At 34.4% G+C, this 15124-nt stretch overlaps 1 protein-coding gene across 5 annotated transcripts; it reads left to right on the top strand.

The window, feature by feature from the left end:
- Positions 1-4010: 4010 nt before the first annotated feature.
- LOC110721785 (serine/threonine-protein kinase rio1-like) lies at positions 4011-14505 on the top strand. Of its 5 annotated transcripts, none has more exons than XM_021900983.1 (15): positions 4011-4439; positions 4521-4653; positions 6851-6969; positions 7278-7594; positions 8424-8552; positions 8887-8979; positions 9092-9171; positions 9983-10096; positions 10736-10809; positions 12813-12889; positions 13156-13239; positions 13318-13410; positions 13497-13604; positions 13714-13788; positions 13948-14505. In XM_021900983.1, exons 4-15 carry the CDS (start codon positions 7298-7300, stop codon positions 14356-14358), a joined length of 1635 nt encoding a protein of 544 aa, XP_021756675.1. In that variant the 5' UTR covers positions 4011-4439; positions 4521-4653; positions 6851-6969; positions 7278-7297; the 3' UTR covers positions 14359-14505. The 5 variants fall into 5 exon arrangements, with proteins under 5 accessions (XP_021756675.1, XP_021756674.1, XP_021756676.1 ...); XM_021900982.1 differs by having other exon boundaries at positions 6832-6969; XM_021900984.1 differs by lacking the exon at positions 6851-6969 and having other exon boundaries at positions 4011-4386.
- The last annotated feature ends 619 nt before the right edge of the window (positions 14506-15124 follow it).

Here is a 15124-nt window from a genome sequence, read left to right as displayed (position 1 = left end):
GACGTTCGTTTAACCACAATTTATCCCATAATACAGGCATGTGGTTATTGCATGCATTTCCTTGGTGTTTGAAATGGAAGATCACTTTCTCTTTGTTATTCTCATGTCTGTTTTATTCGCAGTCATTCATCCCAAAAACATTAGAACAAGTCAAAGATGCTGAGGAAGATGCATTTCGATTAACTAGTGGGAAGGATACAGGTGATATGTACTACAAAACCATCACTGGACTCAAGTCGGCACTTAGTGCAACTGCACAGAAAGACCAAAAGAATGGGAATCAAGTAGCAGCTACTCATTCTGATTTGAGTGTCAGTGAATCAGATTCTGAAGATGAAAGCGAAGATGAGGGTGGAAGTTCTAATGAATTGGAAGGGAAGGAAAACAAGCTATCCCCGGAAGATATAAAGGCTTCCATGAAGGAGAACAAGAAGAAAGTTAAAGAGGAGAAGAGAGAAGCTAGGAAGAACAAAACCCTGAAAGCCGTTAAGAAGAGAAAAAAGAAGCTTTCCAAAGCTCACAAAACAAGGTAGTTTATTCTAGATACAAGAACACAGAAGCAAGTTTTGTAGAATTAGTCGCTCTGAAGGAAAAAGAACCAACCCTGAGATGAAATAAACCATTATTAATTTACATTTTTGGTTAATATATTTGAGCTGAAATTTGTGTTTGTTTAATACATTACTCCCAAGATCCCTATAAGTCTTGCTAGGTTTTAATGTTACTCCATTGAATTTGGGCGAACTTGTAAATTTGAATTAAGGAGTACATCAAAATCTAACATTTTGTAGTATAGAGCTCTTTAAAAATTTCATAATTTACGCGGATGAACAACTGAACATAATTGACAGCGTCAGATAAATACAGAGTAAATAAAAAGATCAAACATGTTTAAAGGAAAACTAAGAGGAAACCTAGATATCAAATTAAGGGGGTTGGGGGTAAGTAGGAGGAAGTAGAATTTCAAAGGTGTAGATGTGCAACTTTAGAGTTTAAGTAATCACAAGCCTAATTAAAAAGAAAAAAAATAGTCCTTTCTAGGTCAACCTAACTGTTGGGTCGTTTAGATCGGGTCAATTCGGGTTTCGGGTATGTTTGGCTCAATTGATGATAAGGTAGGGTATGATTTCGAGTCGGTACTTCAGGTCAAGTTCATATCGGGTCATTTCAGTATTTTCAGGTTAGGTCGAGTTTCGGGTCAAGACTCCGGATCAATTAGCTCAAAATGGGTCATTTAAGGTCGGATCGATTTGGTTTAGGTTGAGACTTCAGGTCAAGCTCAGATCGTGACATTTATCATTGTTATCTATTAACTATTACTAAAATAAAACGTTGCTGACATCATGCATCCCCATCCCTATCCTATGTGTTGCTTTCTCATTAAAAAAATTCCCGTCATTTTGATTTATGATGTCATCAATGATTTTTTTTAATTTTTTATTTTTGGAAAAACTACACTAAATATGTATAATAACATGTATAAGATAATAGTGCATACTCTACTACTGTTATTGTTGGCCTATAAATACGGAATATCAAAGTTCATAAGATAACTTATATCCATTCAAAAAATAAGTTATAACCTATGAATATGGAAACTATCAAAATGAAAAGTGACTGACTTTTGGACTCAATGCTAAAGTGAATACACATTATCCAAAATTACCTCCTATTTAATTATCCAAAATTCACTCCTATTTAATTGTGATGATAAGTGTAAATAAAAAAGCAATAATTATCCAAAGTGATTAACGTTTTGTTTTAATAAATGTATGTACACTGCATTTTTTTTCAACATTACCTTTGTTCACTGTGTATATTATGTATTTGAAGGTATGAAAATATTTGTCTTCCACACTTCAATTTGCAATTTGGTTTTACTCATATTATTCGGTAGTACCTTTTCTCATCTTGCAGGATATTTGAAAATTTTTGCACAACAATTTGAGTTCATTGAAGACATGATTCCAATGAAGGAAAATGTGACAATTAAGATACGAATTATACGCTTATGGAAGCCACCAAGCTTTGATAATCCAAATGACTATAATATATAGCATTGAGATGGTATTTATGGATAAAAAGGTATTGATAATATATTAAGAAAAAAATATTAAGCCGCATACAAAACTATATTGATTATGTGATTACATCAAAACACTCATTTGATATGGAATTATTACATTAAGATAAAGAAAAGAACAAGTAAACTTTTATAATCCCACTAAATGAAAAACATATGATAATGATTAATTTCATATACTATAAATTAGGTTAAATTATTTATCATCGTGCAACGCACGGGTACTAATCTAGTTGCTCAAATATTATTGTAAACAATCCCAATTTAATTTTCTCTTGTCTTCTCAAATAATTAGATTGAATGAAAATAACAAAGAATAATCCAAACTTTGTAGTGAAAAAGGTGAGGCTATTTTTTATTTTTATTTTTTCTTTAATTACTACCATTACTAGATAGTAGAGGGTAGAGGCGAAAGCTACAAATGCTAACACTAAAAATGGTCTGCTGCAATGTTGTTAAAATGTTCCTAAATTCATTTTTTTTAAGGTTATAAAAACTCCCTATGAACTTTACTAACAACTTTTTTTTACTAAATTATACACATTTTATGATAAAATGAAGATTAGATTATTGATTAACAAGTTTTCTCTTTATTTTGTTTAAATAAATTTCAAAAATTGGTCTTCTTTATTTTAGGCAAAATTGGCCTCAATAGCACCAACTATAGGTTTGGTGCATAGAATTGACAGGATCTAGTCGTATCACCTTAATTTACATAGTGGAAATTCAGAAAAACCCATATAATATCTCTCTACTATTTTACTTAGTTTAAATTCCGCAAAAAGTATTGGAATATTTAGAGTGTTGTTGGTTGCGCGCTTGCGAACCATGAGTAGCACCCGCGCTAGGTACGTGCGGCCGCGCTGAGGTCGCGCCTAAACCGCGAACCTCACTGGAATTTGGATATTTGGAAGGGTGAAGTTGGCGCGGCCGCGCGTCTGGTGACGCGCCCGCGCCTGTGGTCGCGCCTAAACCGTGTACCACTCTGCCTTCCTTTGTGAATTTCGCAAGTTTAGAAGAGGCGCGCTCACTCCTGTTTAGGAGCGCCCGCGCCAGTCTGTTTTTCGCGAAATTTTGACGGTTAAGTCTTTATTAAAAAGACTTGTTTTCAGATTCGGAGATACACAAAAAATTTCTCTTCTTCTCTCCACAAGTATTCTCTACAATTTTCTCTCAAAATCTTTGCAAACTTTTGTGAGGAAAATCTTGAAATCATCCCAAATATTGTGAATTTATTCATCTTTGTTTCGATTCTTTGTGCTAAGAACGAGAAGGGATGTCAATTGTATCTCAAAGGGAATTTCCGGAATAACCCAAGCACCGTGTGGAGGAAATTAATCCCTTTAGGAAAGTATTCATACGCCTTCGACAGTGTATCAAGGTCGTAGTCTCAAGGGGCATTGCTATTCTCATGTTCATGTGTGCTTTGATCGGCTTGGAGTTAAGGCAAGTGTAATTAAACTTCACATTAGTGTTGTAACACATTGTGTTGTGTTTGAATTATTGCAATACATTATTGTTTTGTAATTATATAACTTAGGTTTTGTCCCACACAATTTTTAATCGTTTTCTTGATTGAATTTGCTGTAAAACCTAACAAAAAGTTCATTATTTCACCTATACTAGAATTCACCCCCCTCTTATAGTATCAATCTAGACTTTCACTTCATATATATATATATAATTTATAAATTATGTTGAAATGGTCCGATGGAGAAGTAAAATTAGGAAGAAGAAGATATCATTTGGATTTGCTCCCATGCATGATGCATCTCCTCTTCTTTTTAGGTGGTATTTGCCTGCACATTGCCTTCTATACCGTACTAGACCATGTGTCCATGCTTGAAGTCATGATTCATGATTGGCGGACCCACGTGTAGTCATAGTAGGTCCTTGGACAACCTATTATTTTATAAAAAAAATAAAATTAAAAAAAAAAAACTAAATTTTTTTAATAAAACAAAAAACCAATAACAGTTAAATAAAGTATCTGTGTAATAAATGTCAAGAAGTTCAGCTTGCAGCCTAGTGGTTGTTTTACCTCCCATCATATACGAGATGTGGGTTCAAATCCCATTACAATTTTTTTCGTTTTTTGGCTTTATAACCTCATTTCGAATTCTCGACATTTAGAAAATTAGAAGTCAGAACATTTCTCTCATAACATTTCCCCCAAATTGTAAAACCCTAAGTCCCTAACTCCCCTAAATCGGAATCCCCAGCCGGCGCCGCCGTTCACCGCCCCGGTTTTTAGCTCCATCCGTGGCACCGTGTTGTCGCTGATCAAGTATAACTCGTATAAGGTCCGTCCGTCAGTCCGTGGTTCATAGTTTGTGGAAATTCGGGGTTTTTTGAGGTTAGTTTTAATTTACATTGCAATAAGATTATAGATTTGGGTTTATTCCATACCCTAACTCCCCTAAATCGGAATTCCCAGCCGCCGCCGACGTTCACCGCCCCGGTTTTTAGCTCCGTCCGTGGCTCCGTGTTGCCGCCGATTAGGTGTTTAGGTATAAGGTCCGTCCGTCAGTCCGTGGCTCATATTTTGTGGAAATTCGCGGTTTTTTGAGGTTAGTTTTAATTTACATAATTACATTGCAATAAGATTATAGATTCTATATCAGTACTTTGATGTATGTTGCAGTTTAAATGTTTAATTTTGTAGGACAGTATGACTATATGAGTTGTTTTTTTTTTTTTTTTTGGTAAAATTTCGTGATTTTATATTGTGAGTGTTTCAGGAGAGCTGATAAATGTGATAATTTGATTGTTTTCTGTATTAAATTTACTGGGCTCTGATTTAGCCGATTTAGCGCTTGAATGTTGTGATTTGTGAATGTGAGTTGTGGCCGGATATTTGACTATTTGAGTCCTATTATAGATTTATAGTATTATTTCTGTTTAATTGATAATAGTTGTCCAACCTACGCGGTATCTAGCAGGTTAGTGCTTGACCTCCATAAGCATTGTTCCACTAGTATCCTTTCTGTATTTTATTCTGGAACCATAATGATGATAAAGATAAGGACTTTAGAGTTTAAAGATAATTAAGGGGTAGGATAAAGACAAGGACTTTAGAGTTTAAAGTACCAAATTCCATTATTCAAGCAAAATTTGTTATATTTTAAATGTATGATGCCTTTATTGATTATTTATAGGTAGTTGTTAGATCTATGATTTGTATAATCAAATTAACCTTCTTATTAGCTATTGAAAATGGTGATTTTGTTCTTTTGGGTTTGAAATTTAGTGGGGAATTGCTAATTTGGAGATTTGGGGATGAAGGGTGGACTGAAATTGAGGTTAATGGTCGTTCTTTTGATGATATTATTCGTTTTAATAACCTTGAGAGAACCCTTCTTTATGCGGGCGATGGACGATGACGGGACAACCTATTAATCAAATCCTAGATCCGCCATTCATGAACAATGGATATACAGTTTGTTTATGCAAATTCTGTTACCCCCTCCAGTGACACATCTAGGATTTTTAATCAGGAGTAGCACTAAACAATAAGGGAAAAAATAAGAAACAAGATATTACTCACTCTGTTTTTATTATTATTTTTTTAATTTTTTTTAAATGCATCAGCATGACCGATACATTTGCCAAAACGTAACTTTGACCATTAATATCTTTAATTGTCTATTTGTAAAAATTAAAAAAAATTTTATAATATGGAAGTAAACATTGTGACGAATCTAATGATATATTATATAATAAAATTTATTTATTTAGCAAAAAAAAAATTAAGTCAAATATGACATGTGAATATTGCAAAAGTCAAATTGATGCATTTAAAAAAGTCAAATATTTTTAATTGTCTATTTGTAAAAATTATAAAAAAACTACTAACGTTGGATTAACGTTATAGGGTACGGTTGAATAAACGCCTTAAGTTGGAGGGTACATCTTGTAATTTTGAAAAAGTATGGACACACCTTATAAACTCAATAATCACGGGGCATAGCTTAGAAAAATCCAAAAAAAAAAACAGTCATAGCGGCATGGGCTTTCATTTTACGCCCAAATCCAGCAAAATCGAGCGCAGCTAATCCACCAATCAGGCATAAAACCCGTAAATATAACAAGATTTTAGTCAAAAAAATATATCCCAAAACCCCAAACCATCCCACAAACGGGTTGAGCAAAATTTTTATAGTTCAACTCTATCAAAATTTATAATACAGTGGGCTTTGTATATCAAATTATCAAGGCTGGATTCTATAATCATAAAGAAAATGGGCCAGTCGAATGTTTTTTTTTTTGATATGATATGGCCTGCAAAAGAAAAACTTATGTTATGAACTGCAAATGCTAAACTACACCCAAGTGTAAAATACTTTCATCCAAAATTAATGGACACTTACCAAACCAAATTAAGTATACACTTTTCGTAGTAGTAAGATCCGATTCGATCGATCAACTTAAGTAAAACTCAATGCTTTATTATAATTAATTGGGTTCCATTGTTCTTTGAGCTTTACTGATTAAGATATGATACTTTATCCTAAATATGTCTCTATGTTGGTGTTACGTTTCCACTTTGTGAAACAACTTAGATGTTGTTTGTCCAATTTTGTTAGTGGCTAAAATCATCTTTGGATCTTATCATAATTAATAATGATATTCAGTATAGATAAAGTTTATTGATTAGTCTCAATCAGTAATTTATTATTTCCAATTAGTCATATAAAGACCTGCCCCATTTATTTATCGGACGGATCTAACCCATATTATAACTATAGTGGGTCATGGCTTTTAAAGGCCTCCATTCCTATTTCCTACCTCTCTGAGTTATTTCATTGAAGTGCACTCAACGTTCTCCATTGAAGCGTTCTCCGTTGAATCTAATTCTTGTATCCCCCATCGAAGCAGCTTCTAAGGTAATTTGTTTGTTGTTGTTATCATCATATCAGTTTCACATTCTAGGGTTTATATTTGATCTAATCTAATTTAATTATCAGTGCTTTAAGTTTAGGGTTCGTAAATTCTTAGATTATGAAACATCATATCCTAAAGAAAAGAAAATTATGAGCGTAATTTGATTATTGAATCAAATATCCCTAAAATTATGTATTTTTCGAGATAATTCAATATGAAATCAAATCTCTTTTCCCTGGGCCTAGGGCGGCCGCCCCTCCTGCCCTAAAATTATTTGATTATTGAATCAAATATCCCTAAAATTATGTAGAGTTCAAGGAAGAAGAAAGAATGGTGGCGAAGCTCAACGATGAACCAAACAGGGAAGCACAGGTGAAAGTAGAAGGGGAAGAAGAAGAGGAGGAAGAGGAGGGTTGGTCTTCAGATTCTGATATTGGGGAGGCTTTGGATTGGTTGGATTTAAAGGACATCGATGAGGGCGGTTATGAAGGTGGATCAATCACTCTTAATGCTCGACGGCCTAATGCTCATGGAGGGACATTGTCTAGGCTAAGCTCTTCAACACTTCAGCCTCTCTCGAATCGTACCCAGAAGTTTACTCATCACATCCGACCTTCTCCACTAGAGGTATAAATATCCATGTATCCGTTGTATACTTGTATCCATAGCTTCATCTTCTCATTCTATTTTTTTATTTACGCTTCTTTGGTTATTAGTTTTTGAAATTGTTGGTATCCATGCGAGTTCTTTCTTGATGATATGATTACGATTCATTGAATAACCTGTCAAATGGGATCTTTCACAAATGCTTAGTTGCGCTCAAAATTGTGGAGTATTTGATAAGAAGTACTTATTTAAATGTTGTCTATACATCGTAATTTCATTTTGGAAATGGCACTTAAACACCCTATTAATTTGGGTTATTGTTAATCCTACAATTCAACTCTTTTGTTTGTGTAATTTTTTTGTATGTGTGTTTGTTGGGGGGGAGGGGGGGGGGTGATTGATAAGGGAGGAATCCTTATCTGAGCTCTGATTTGCAAAACTCAATAGGTTTCCAGAATTTGAGAAATAGATAGAGCAGGAAAAGGGGAATAACAGAATAGAGAGAGAGGGAGAAGAAAGAAGAGGTAGAGAGAAGGATAGGCTCAACGTAATTCATTTCTTAACCTTCAATTACAACTCAAGCAGTATTAATATGCCTAAGCACAATTCATTACAGCTACACAAACTCTAACAGAAAAGATTCCCACTTCTAACAAACTGAAAATGACAAAATTGCAAAATTTACAAGCTTAACAAACTTTCCTGCCAAAATCAGTTTTAATTAAAATCCTCCTGTAACAGTGATGGAGAATGGTAAGGGGATTTATTATTGTAGACTTTGTGGTCATCCTAAGTTCATTGCTTCAATGACGTTTGAGTATTTTGATTTATGTTTCTTTGCTTTTTACAGGAATGGGAGGGCAGGACAAATGTTGGGATGTCCAACTCAGTCACTACTGCAATTCGTGAGAGTGTACGGGGGATGGCTATTGGTAAAACAAAGAACACGGAGAAAGCAGATCGTGCAACTGTTGAACAGGTGGGTACGTTATGGTACTACTTGTTTTTATTTCTTGAAGCGGTTTGTCTGAGTTTACCTTTTTTTTTTGGACTCTTTGGTTATTTTTTTTAAAATATTTAAATATAGTCCCCTTTCCTTCATATCAGTTGCTGTCTTTTTTTAGGGTGCCAGTGATGTAACTTCTGTTTTAACATGTTATTTGATGATTAGGCATCACATGGGTCAACTGATACATTTACTACCTCTGATTTAGAGCCTTTAAAAACAGTTAAACTTTAACCTTGTGCTTTGCTGATCTTGTTATTCTGGTTTCTTAATGTCTACATTCTACAATAATCTTATTGTATACCAGGCTATTGACCCCAGGACTCGGATGGTTCTCTTCAAGATGTTGAATCGTGGGGTTTTTAATGATATAAATGGCTGTATATCAACTGGGAAGGAGGTAAAATATATTTATTATCTTAATTGTGCTATATCATCTATCTATAGATTTAACCGTTTGTTGTATGTGTAATGTAACAGCTAATTCTATGAATATGCTTTTATTTTTGCAGGCTAATGTTTACCATGCAACAAAATCTGATGGTGATGAATTAGCTGTTAAAGTTTACAAAACTTCAGTTTTGGTGTTTAAGTAAGTAAAATGATATTTCAACATTTTTCATTAGTGAATGATCTGACACGTGAATTCTGATCAGTGACTATTTATATAGAGTTTCTAGAAATTCTTGGCCTCTTGGGAGTAGGTTAAGTCTGTATGTAGATGGTGATGACTTAAACTACATAATATGCATTAGGGACAATTCATGCCATAAACAGGAAACTGCATATCTGCGACAATTCATGCTGAACCAACTACTTGGGAGTTTTTAAACAAATAAATTTTGAACGAGTACGGAGCTTCTTTTGCTTTTCATATTACTATCAAAGTTAACTGCATAATGAGCTGATTAGAAACAGTTTCACGTCTATCCTATTTTATTTTTATTTATTTTTCTTCAGAAAAAAGTGAACAAGTATACGAAAAAGTGGAAGTAAGTGGATGTAGAATGATGGATAAGTTGTGGGGTAAGAGGGAAAAGATGGACAAGAAATAATGTAGAAGTAAATAGTAAAAAGCAAAACACATGAATACTTGAAGAATGTGGAGGGAGTATATATTGTAAAGGCATTGCTTTTCATCAAACTCTGCCTCATAAACCTATCATTTTTCTTTTTGAGTTTCCAAGCCTTGAATAGTTGAATTCTTAGTATATTTATATAGTTTTAATAACTGAAGCAAATTGTATTACTGATGATTTCTTAAAAAAAGTATCAATAAGTATCACAAAGAGGAAAAAAAACAAAGAGGTTACCAATTTACAATCTTAAAAGAATACAAAGATACTATTCTTCTATTTCTTTGCCGATTTCAACTCATTGCATTTCCCCCCTTCCTAAATCAGGGATAGAGATAGATATGTACAAGGTGACTATCGTTTCAGATATGGGTATTGCAAGCACAATCCTCGGAAAATGGTCAAGACATGGGCAGAGAAAGAAATGAGGAATCTTATAAGGTACTTTGCTTTTCATATTTAACTGGAGATAGTCTTCATTATTCGTGCTTAGTATGATAAGATTCTGGCCAAAACATTTTGATTGATGGTATATGGCTTGATCACAAATTCATAGCTCTTTGGCTATGTGAATCTATAGGTTCCGTATGCTAGTCAAAGCATTCCATCCAATTTGTTTCTATGTTATCTCCACCAAAATTTTATTTAGAGTCATACATTTTTGTGGATGAATGGAGTTAAAAAAATTGCCAATTTGCAATTTTTCTGACTGCTAAAACAGGCTTGGTCAATATTGTATAGAACTATAGATTGTTGCAACTCATAATTGTTAACACATGGGAAAATTCATGAAATAATTGAAACCTGATTGTGTCTGATTTGTGCTAATTTTTCATGTACTATATTTATCTTCACTTCACTTGACGGTCACACTTGTCACGCTTATATTTCGATGATAACTTTTAACACGCAATTTAGAAGCTTCATACTACTAGCACTCTAGCAGAGTAATTTATCTTTCTTGTTTACACTTATAGTGATCTGATGCGAGAAAGAGAACAATTGTTGTCTCCTTTTCTTTCTTTGTTATGATAGTCAAGCTAAACAACTTTGATTGAGTGCATGATTTTATCAATGCAGGCTGAAAGCAGCAGGATTACGCTGTCCTACACCTATTCTTTTGAGACTCCATGTTTTAGTCATGGAATTCATAGGTATTTCATTAAATTTCCCTTTTTACTTGTATATTGTTAAATGTAATTCCAGAGAAATTATCAGTTTGCTCTCCCTTGGGGCTGATTGTCTTTGCTTTCAAGTATGACTTTTATGAGGCCAAAAAGTTGTACGTATTATTCTGTGTATTTCTCAGAAACATCAACCTCCTAGGAATTGTTAAAATTTGCACATATAAACAGTAAAAAAATTCTGAAAAGATCTTTGTGCACTTCAGGTGTGCCTAAGCTGCATCTCATCAATATTGCCTCGCCTAAACCACATGACTCCCTAATGTCTTGCAACTCAGCGCTTAGAGGTGCGCCTTTTCAAACACTGAATAGCACTAGTAAATGATGCTTTCATCTCCTTTCTCCAAACTACGCTTGAAATCTTCACTAATAAAGGGAGAGACCAAATATCTGAGATGAACTTGCCTGGACTCGTTTACTGACATTAAGCCTTATGATATGTAAAAGACAACTCAATTGGAAGTCTGGAACCCAACAAGAGGCCAGTGGGCTTGGTTTGAGATTTTGAACCTTGTAATTGATTGGGTTGATATGAACCTTGCATGTAGATAATCTGGCTCAGCTCAGAGTAGGAATCCTTACATATTTGACATGGTGTATTCTGCTAAATTATACCTGTTAGGTTTATATAATGTCAACCCAAGTACCTGTATATGGATACCCGAATTTCAGGTATGAGTGTGATAAACTGTTGTCACCAGCCCTATAAATTCACAATTATTTTCTATATATGGAATTAATGAGGCTTTGACCATTTATGTTGGATGCATAAATTGGGTTGTTAAGCGATAAGCTTGCTGAGTGGTCACTGCTTAAGTTCAAACAAACTCCGTAGGTCTTAATCAGGTGAAACTGTTTTCAATTTCTTAGCAATATTGTCAATTTGCATTTTTCTTGAAATGAGCTTGAAATTCAAAAAATGGATTAGAGCCTGGATGGAATTGAAGTGATTTGGACAGCCAAAGACAAGAAAGCACCCCTCCTCCTGTTGTAGCTCTTTGGTGCCTTCTCTAGTACTTTTTGCTGAAATTGTGCACAGCTTACTGTCCAAGGGGAAAACTCAGATGGGTATAAACCCACTTAAGATAATGGGGTTGCTAGTTTTATGCTTCTTCTTCTCTTGTTGAGATCTGTTAGCTGTGTAGTATAGTGACTTTAAAAATTTGTTCTCTGGTTGGGAAATATCAGAAATAGTGAGTTTAGTGTGTCAGTTATTTAGAGAAAAGGTCACTGCAGGGCTGCAGGCTCAAGTGTATGCTTTCTAACCTTTGTATTTGTTGAGAAATTACAACAGTGTGAGGAAGAGGGTCAAATCTGTAATGAGTTTTCATAAAAAATTTAGCATGTGGCCCAATGCCCTGGATTGTTGAGTTTGGCTTTTATTGTGCAGTAAATATTGTTTTGAAATCCTTTACGAAGTAATTGATTTAGCTTGGCTAGTGTGTTTTTTCTATTTTGAGTATTTTTTTCAAAACAAGTATTAGAAACTTTAGCTGTCAAAGTTATTGGGGAACAAAGATTTTTTGTCTTGCAATCAATACGTAGTGGAAATTAGCAAAGTAACATAAGAACCATTAAAAAAAATTACAAAATAAAAAATCACCTGTTACTATGTAATATTTTTGTGCACTAAGCAACCAGTGGGTAAAATTCTAATACGAAGTATAAATTTTGCTGGTCCCAGGTTCAAACCCTATGATAATTACATTTTCTTGTCATATTGTAGTGTATGTTTTTTGCCAAGTGTATGACATGGCATGAACTTGATGAATGAGAAGGGTTATACATGGCATAAATGCTTTATTAAGAACACTTTTTAATACAAGTATAGATATGCAGCCAAATTAATGCAGGACTATATATTTATTTTGTAAATGGGAGTGAAGGCATTATTTTGTATTATGCACTCCAAAATTTGTACATATATTCTGATCCATAATGCCTACAATGCCTTTGAACCTTTTGCTTTTCAGGCAAGGCAGGTTGGGCAGCACCTCGACTCAAAGACGCATCTTTATCTCTTGACAAGTTGCGAGAAAGTTATGTGGAGGTAAAGCTTGACTCTCTCTTATCTACCTCCCTCTCCCTCCCTCCACGAAAAGTTGATAATGATCTTTCTAATCCTGTAGTAGTGCACTATCATTTTTGCTTTCTGTTACTGGTCATCAGGGTATATAGCTATGATTATTAAAACTACAAATGGTCCTTGCTTAATTGTTTTTCTAGTGTACTGTTAACTTAATCAACAATTCCCCATCTTTTATATTGCCATTGGATGTATGACACTACTTTTAATTGTGCCCGTTCTGTTTCAAGATTATTACAGCAATGCGGACTCTGTATCAGAAGTGTAAACTGGTACACGGGGATCTCAGCGAGTATAATATACTATATTATGAGGTACGCTTAAATCATGCTTATCTTTGATTGGCTACACCTCTATGAAACAAAATTATATCAAATGTACATGGGTTGCAGGGTCACTTGTATATTATTGATGTCTCGCAATCTGTTGACCTTGATCATCCTCATGCACTTGATTTCTTACGTGAAGATTGTCTTCATGTTTCTGTAAGTAATATAGCTGTGATTCCTTTTTCTTTCTTTTTACCCCCCTTTTTTTTTTCTCTTAAGTAAAACTTTTTGTTGAAATGCAGGATTTCTTTAGGAAAAATGGTGTGGCTGTGATGAATATCCGAGAACTTTTTGATTTCATTGTGGATCCAACCATTGCTGATGAAGCCGTTGATACTTATTTGGAAGAGGTATACAAAGCGTCTGTTGCCATAGACTGTCATTGTTTTTATTATCTATCCTAATGCATTTTAACTTTTGTTGGTAAACAAACTAAATCAACCTTGCAATATTTCTCAGGCACAACAAAAGATTTTAGCTAGAGGGGATGTGATGTCTGCTGAGGAGCAAATTGCAGACTCTGTATTTGTTCAGGTAACCTTTTTTGTTAATTGTAATCATATATTCATATGACGTTTGCTTAACCACAATTTATACCATAATACAGGCATGTGCTTATTGCATGCATTTCCTTGGTGTTTGAAATGGAAGATCACTTTCTCTTTGTTATTCTCATGTCTGTTTTATTCGCAGTCATTCATCCCAAAAACATTAGAACAAGTCAAAGATGCTGAGGAAGATGCATTTCGATTAACTAGTGGGAAGGATACAGGTGATATGTACTACAAAACCATCACTGGACTCAAGTCGGCACTTAGTGCAACTGCACAGAAAGACCAAAAGAATGGGAATCAAGTAGCAGCTACTCATTCTGATTTGAGTGTCAGTGAATCAGATTCTGAAGATGAAAGCGAAGATGAGGGTGGAAGTTCTGGTGAATTGGAAGGGAAGGAAAGCAAGCTGTCCCCGGAAGATATAAAGGCTTCCAGGAAGGAGAACAAGAAGAAAGTTAAAGAGGAGAAGAGAGAAGCTAGGAAGAACAAAACCCCGAAAGCCGTTAAGAAGAGAAAAAAGAAGCTTTCCAAAGCTCACAAAACAAGGTAGTTTATTCTAGATACATGAACATAGAAGCAAGTTTTGTAGAATTAGTCGCTCTGAAGGAAAAAGAACCAACCCTGAGATGAAATAAACCATTATTAATTTTCATTTTTGGTAATATATTTGAGCTGAAATTTGTGTTTGTTTAATATATATTATTCCGCCGCTATTATTCAAGTATTTCGTATTTGATTTGCAATTGCAAATTTGCCCTTACTCCCAAGATCCCTATTGGTCTTGTTAGGTTTTAATGTTACTCCGTTGAATTTGGGCGAACTTGTAAATTTGAATTAAGGAGTACATCAAAATCTAACATTTCGTAGTATAGAGCTCTTTAAAATTTCATAATTTACACGGATGAACAACTGAACATAATTGACGGCGTCAGATAAATACAGAGTAAATAAAAAGATCAAACATGTTTAAAGGAAAACTAAGAGGAAACCTAGATATCAAATTAAGGGGGTTGGGGGTAAGTAGGAGGAAGTAGAATTTCAAAGGTGTAGATGTGCAACTTTAGAGTTTAAGTAATCACAAGCCTAATTAAAAAGAAAAAAAAATAGTCCTTTCTAGGTCAACCTAACTGTTGGGTCGTTTAGATCGGGTCAATTCGGGTTTCGGGTATGTTTGGCTCAATTGATGATAAGGTAGGGTATGATTTCGAGTCGGTACTTCGGGTCAAGTTCATATCGGGTCATTTCAGTATTTTCAGGTTAGGTCGAGTTTCGGGTCAAGACTCCGGATCAATTAGCTCAAAATGGGTCATTTAAGG

The sequence above is a fragment of the Chenopodium quinoa genome, unplaced genomic scaffold, assembly GCF_001683475.1.
Source record: "Chenopodium quinoa cultivar QQ74 unplaced genomic scaffold, ASM168347v1, whole genome shotgun sequence".
NCBI classification, from domain to species: domain Eukaryota; kingdom Viridiplantae; phylum Streptophyta; class Magnoliopsida; order Caryophyllales; family Amaranthaceae; genus Chenopodium; species Chenopodium quinoa.
This window is presented reverse-complemented; position numbering and strand designations above follow the sequence as displayed.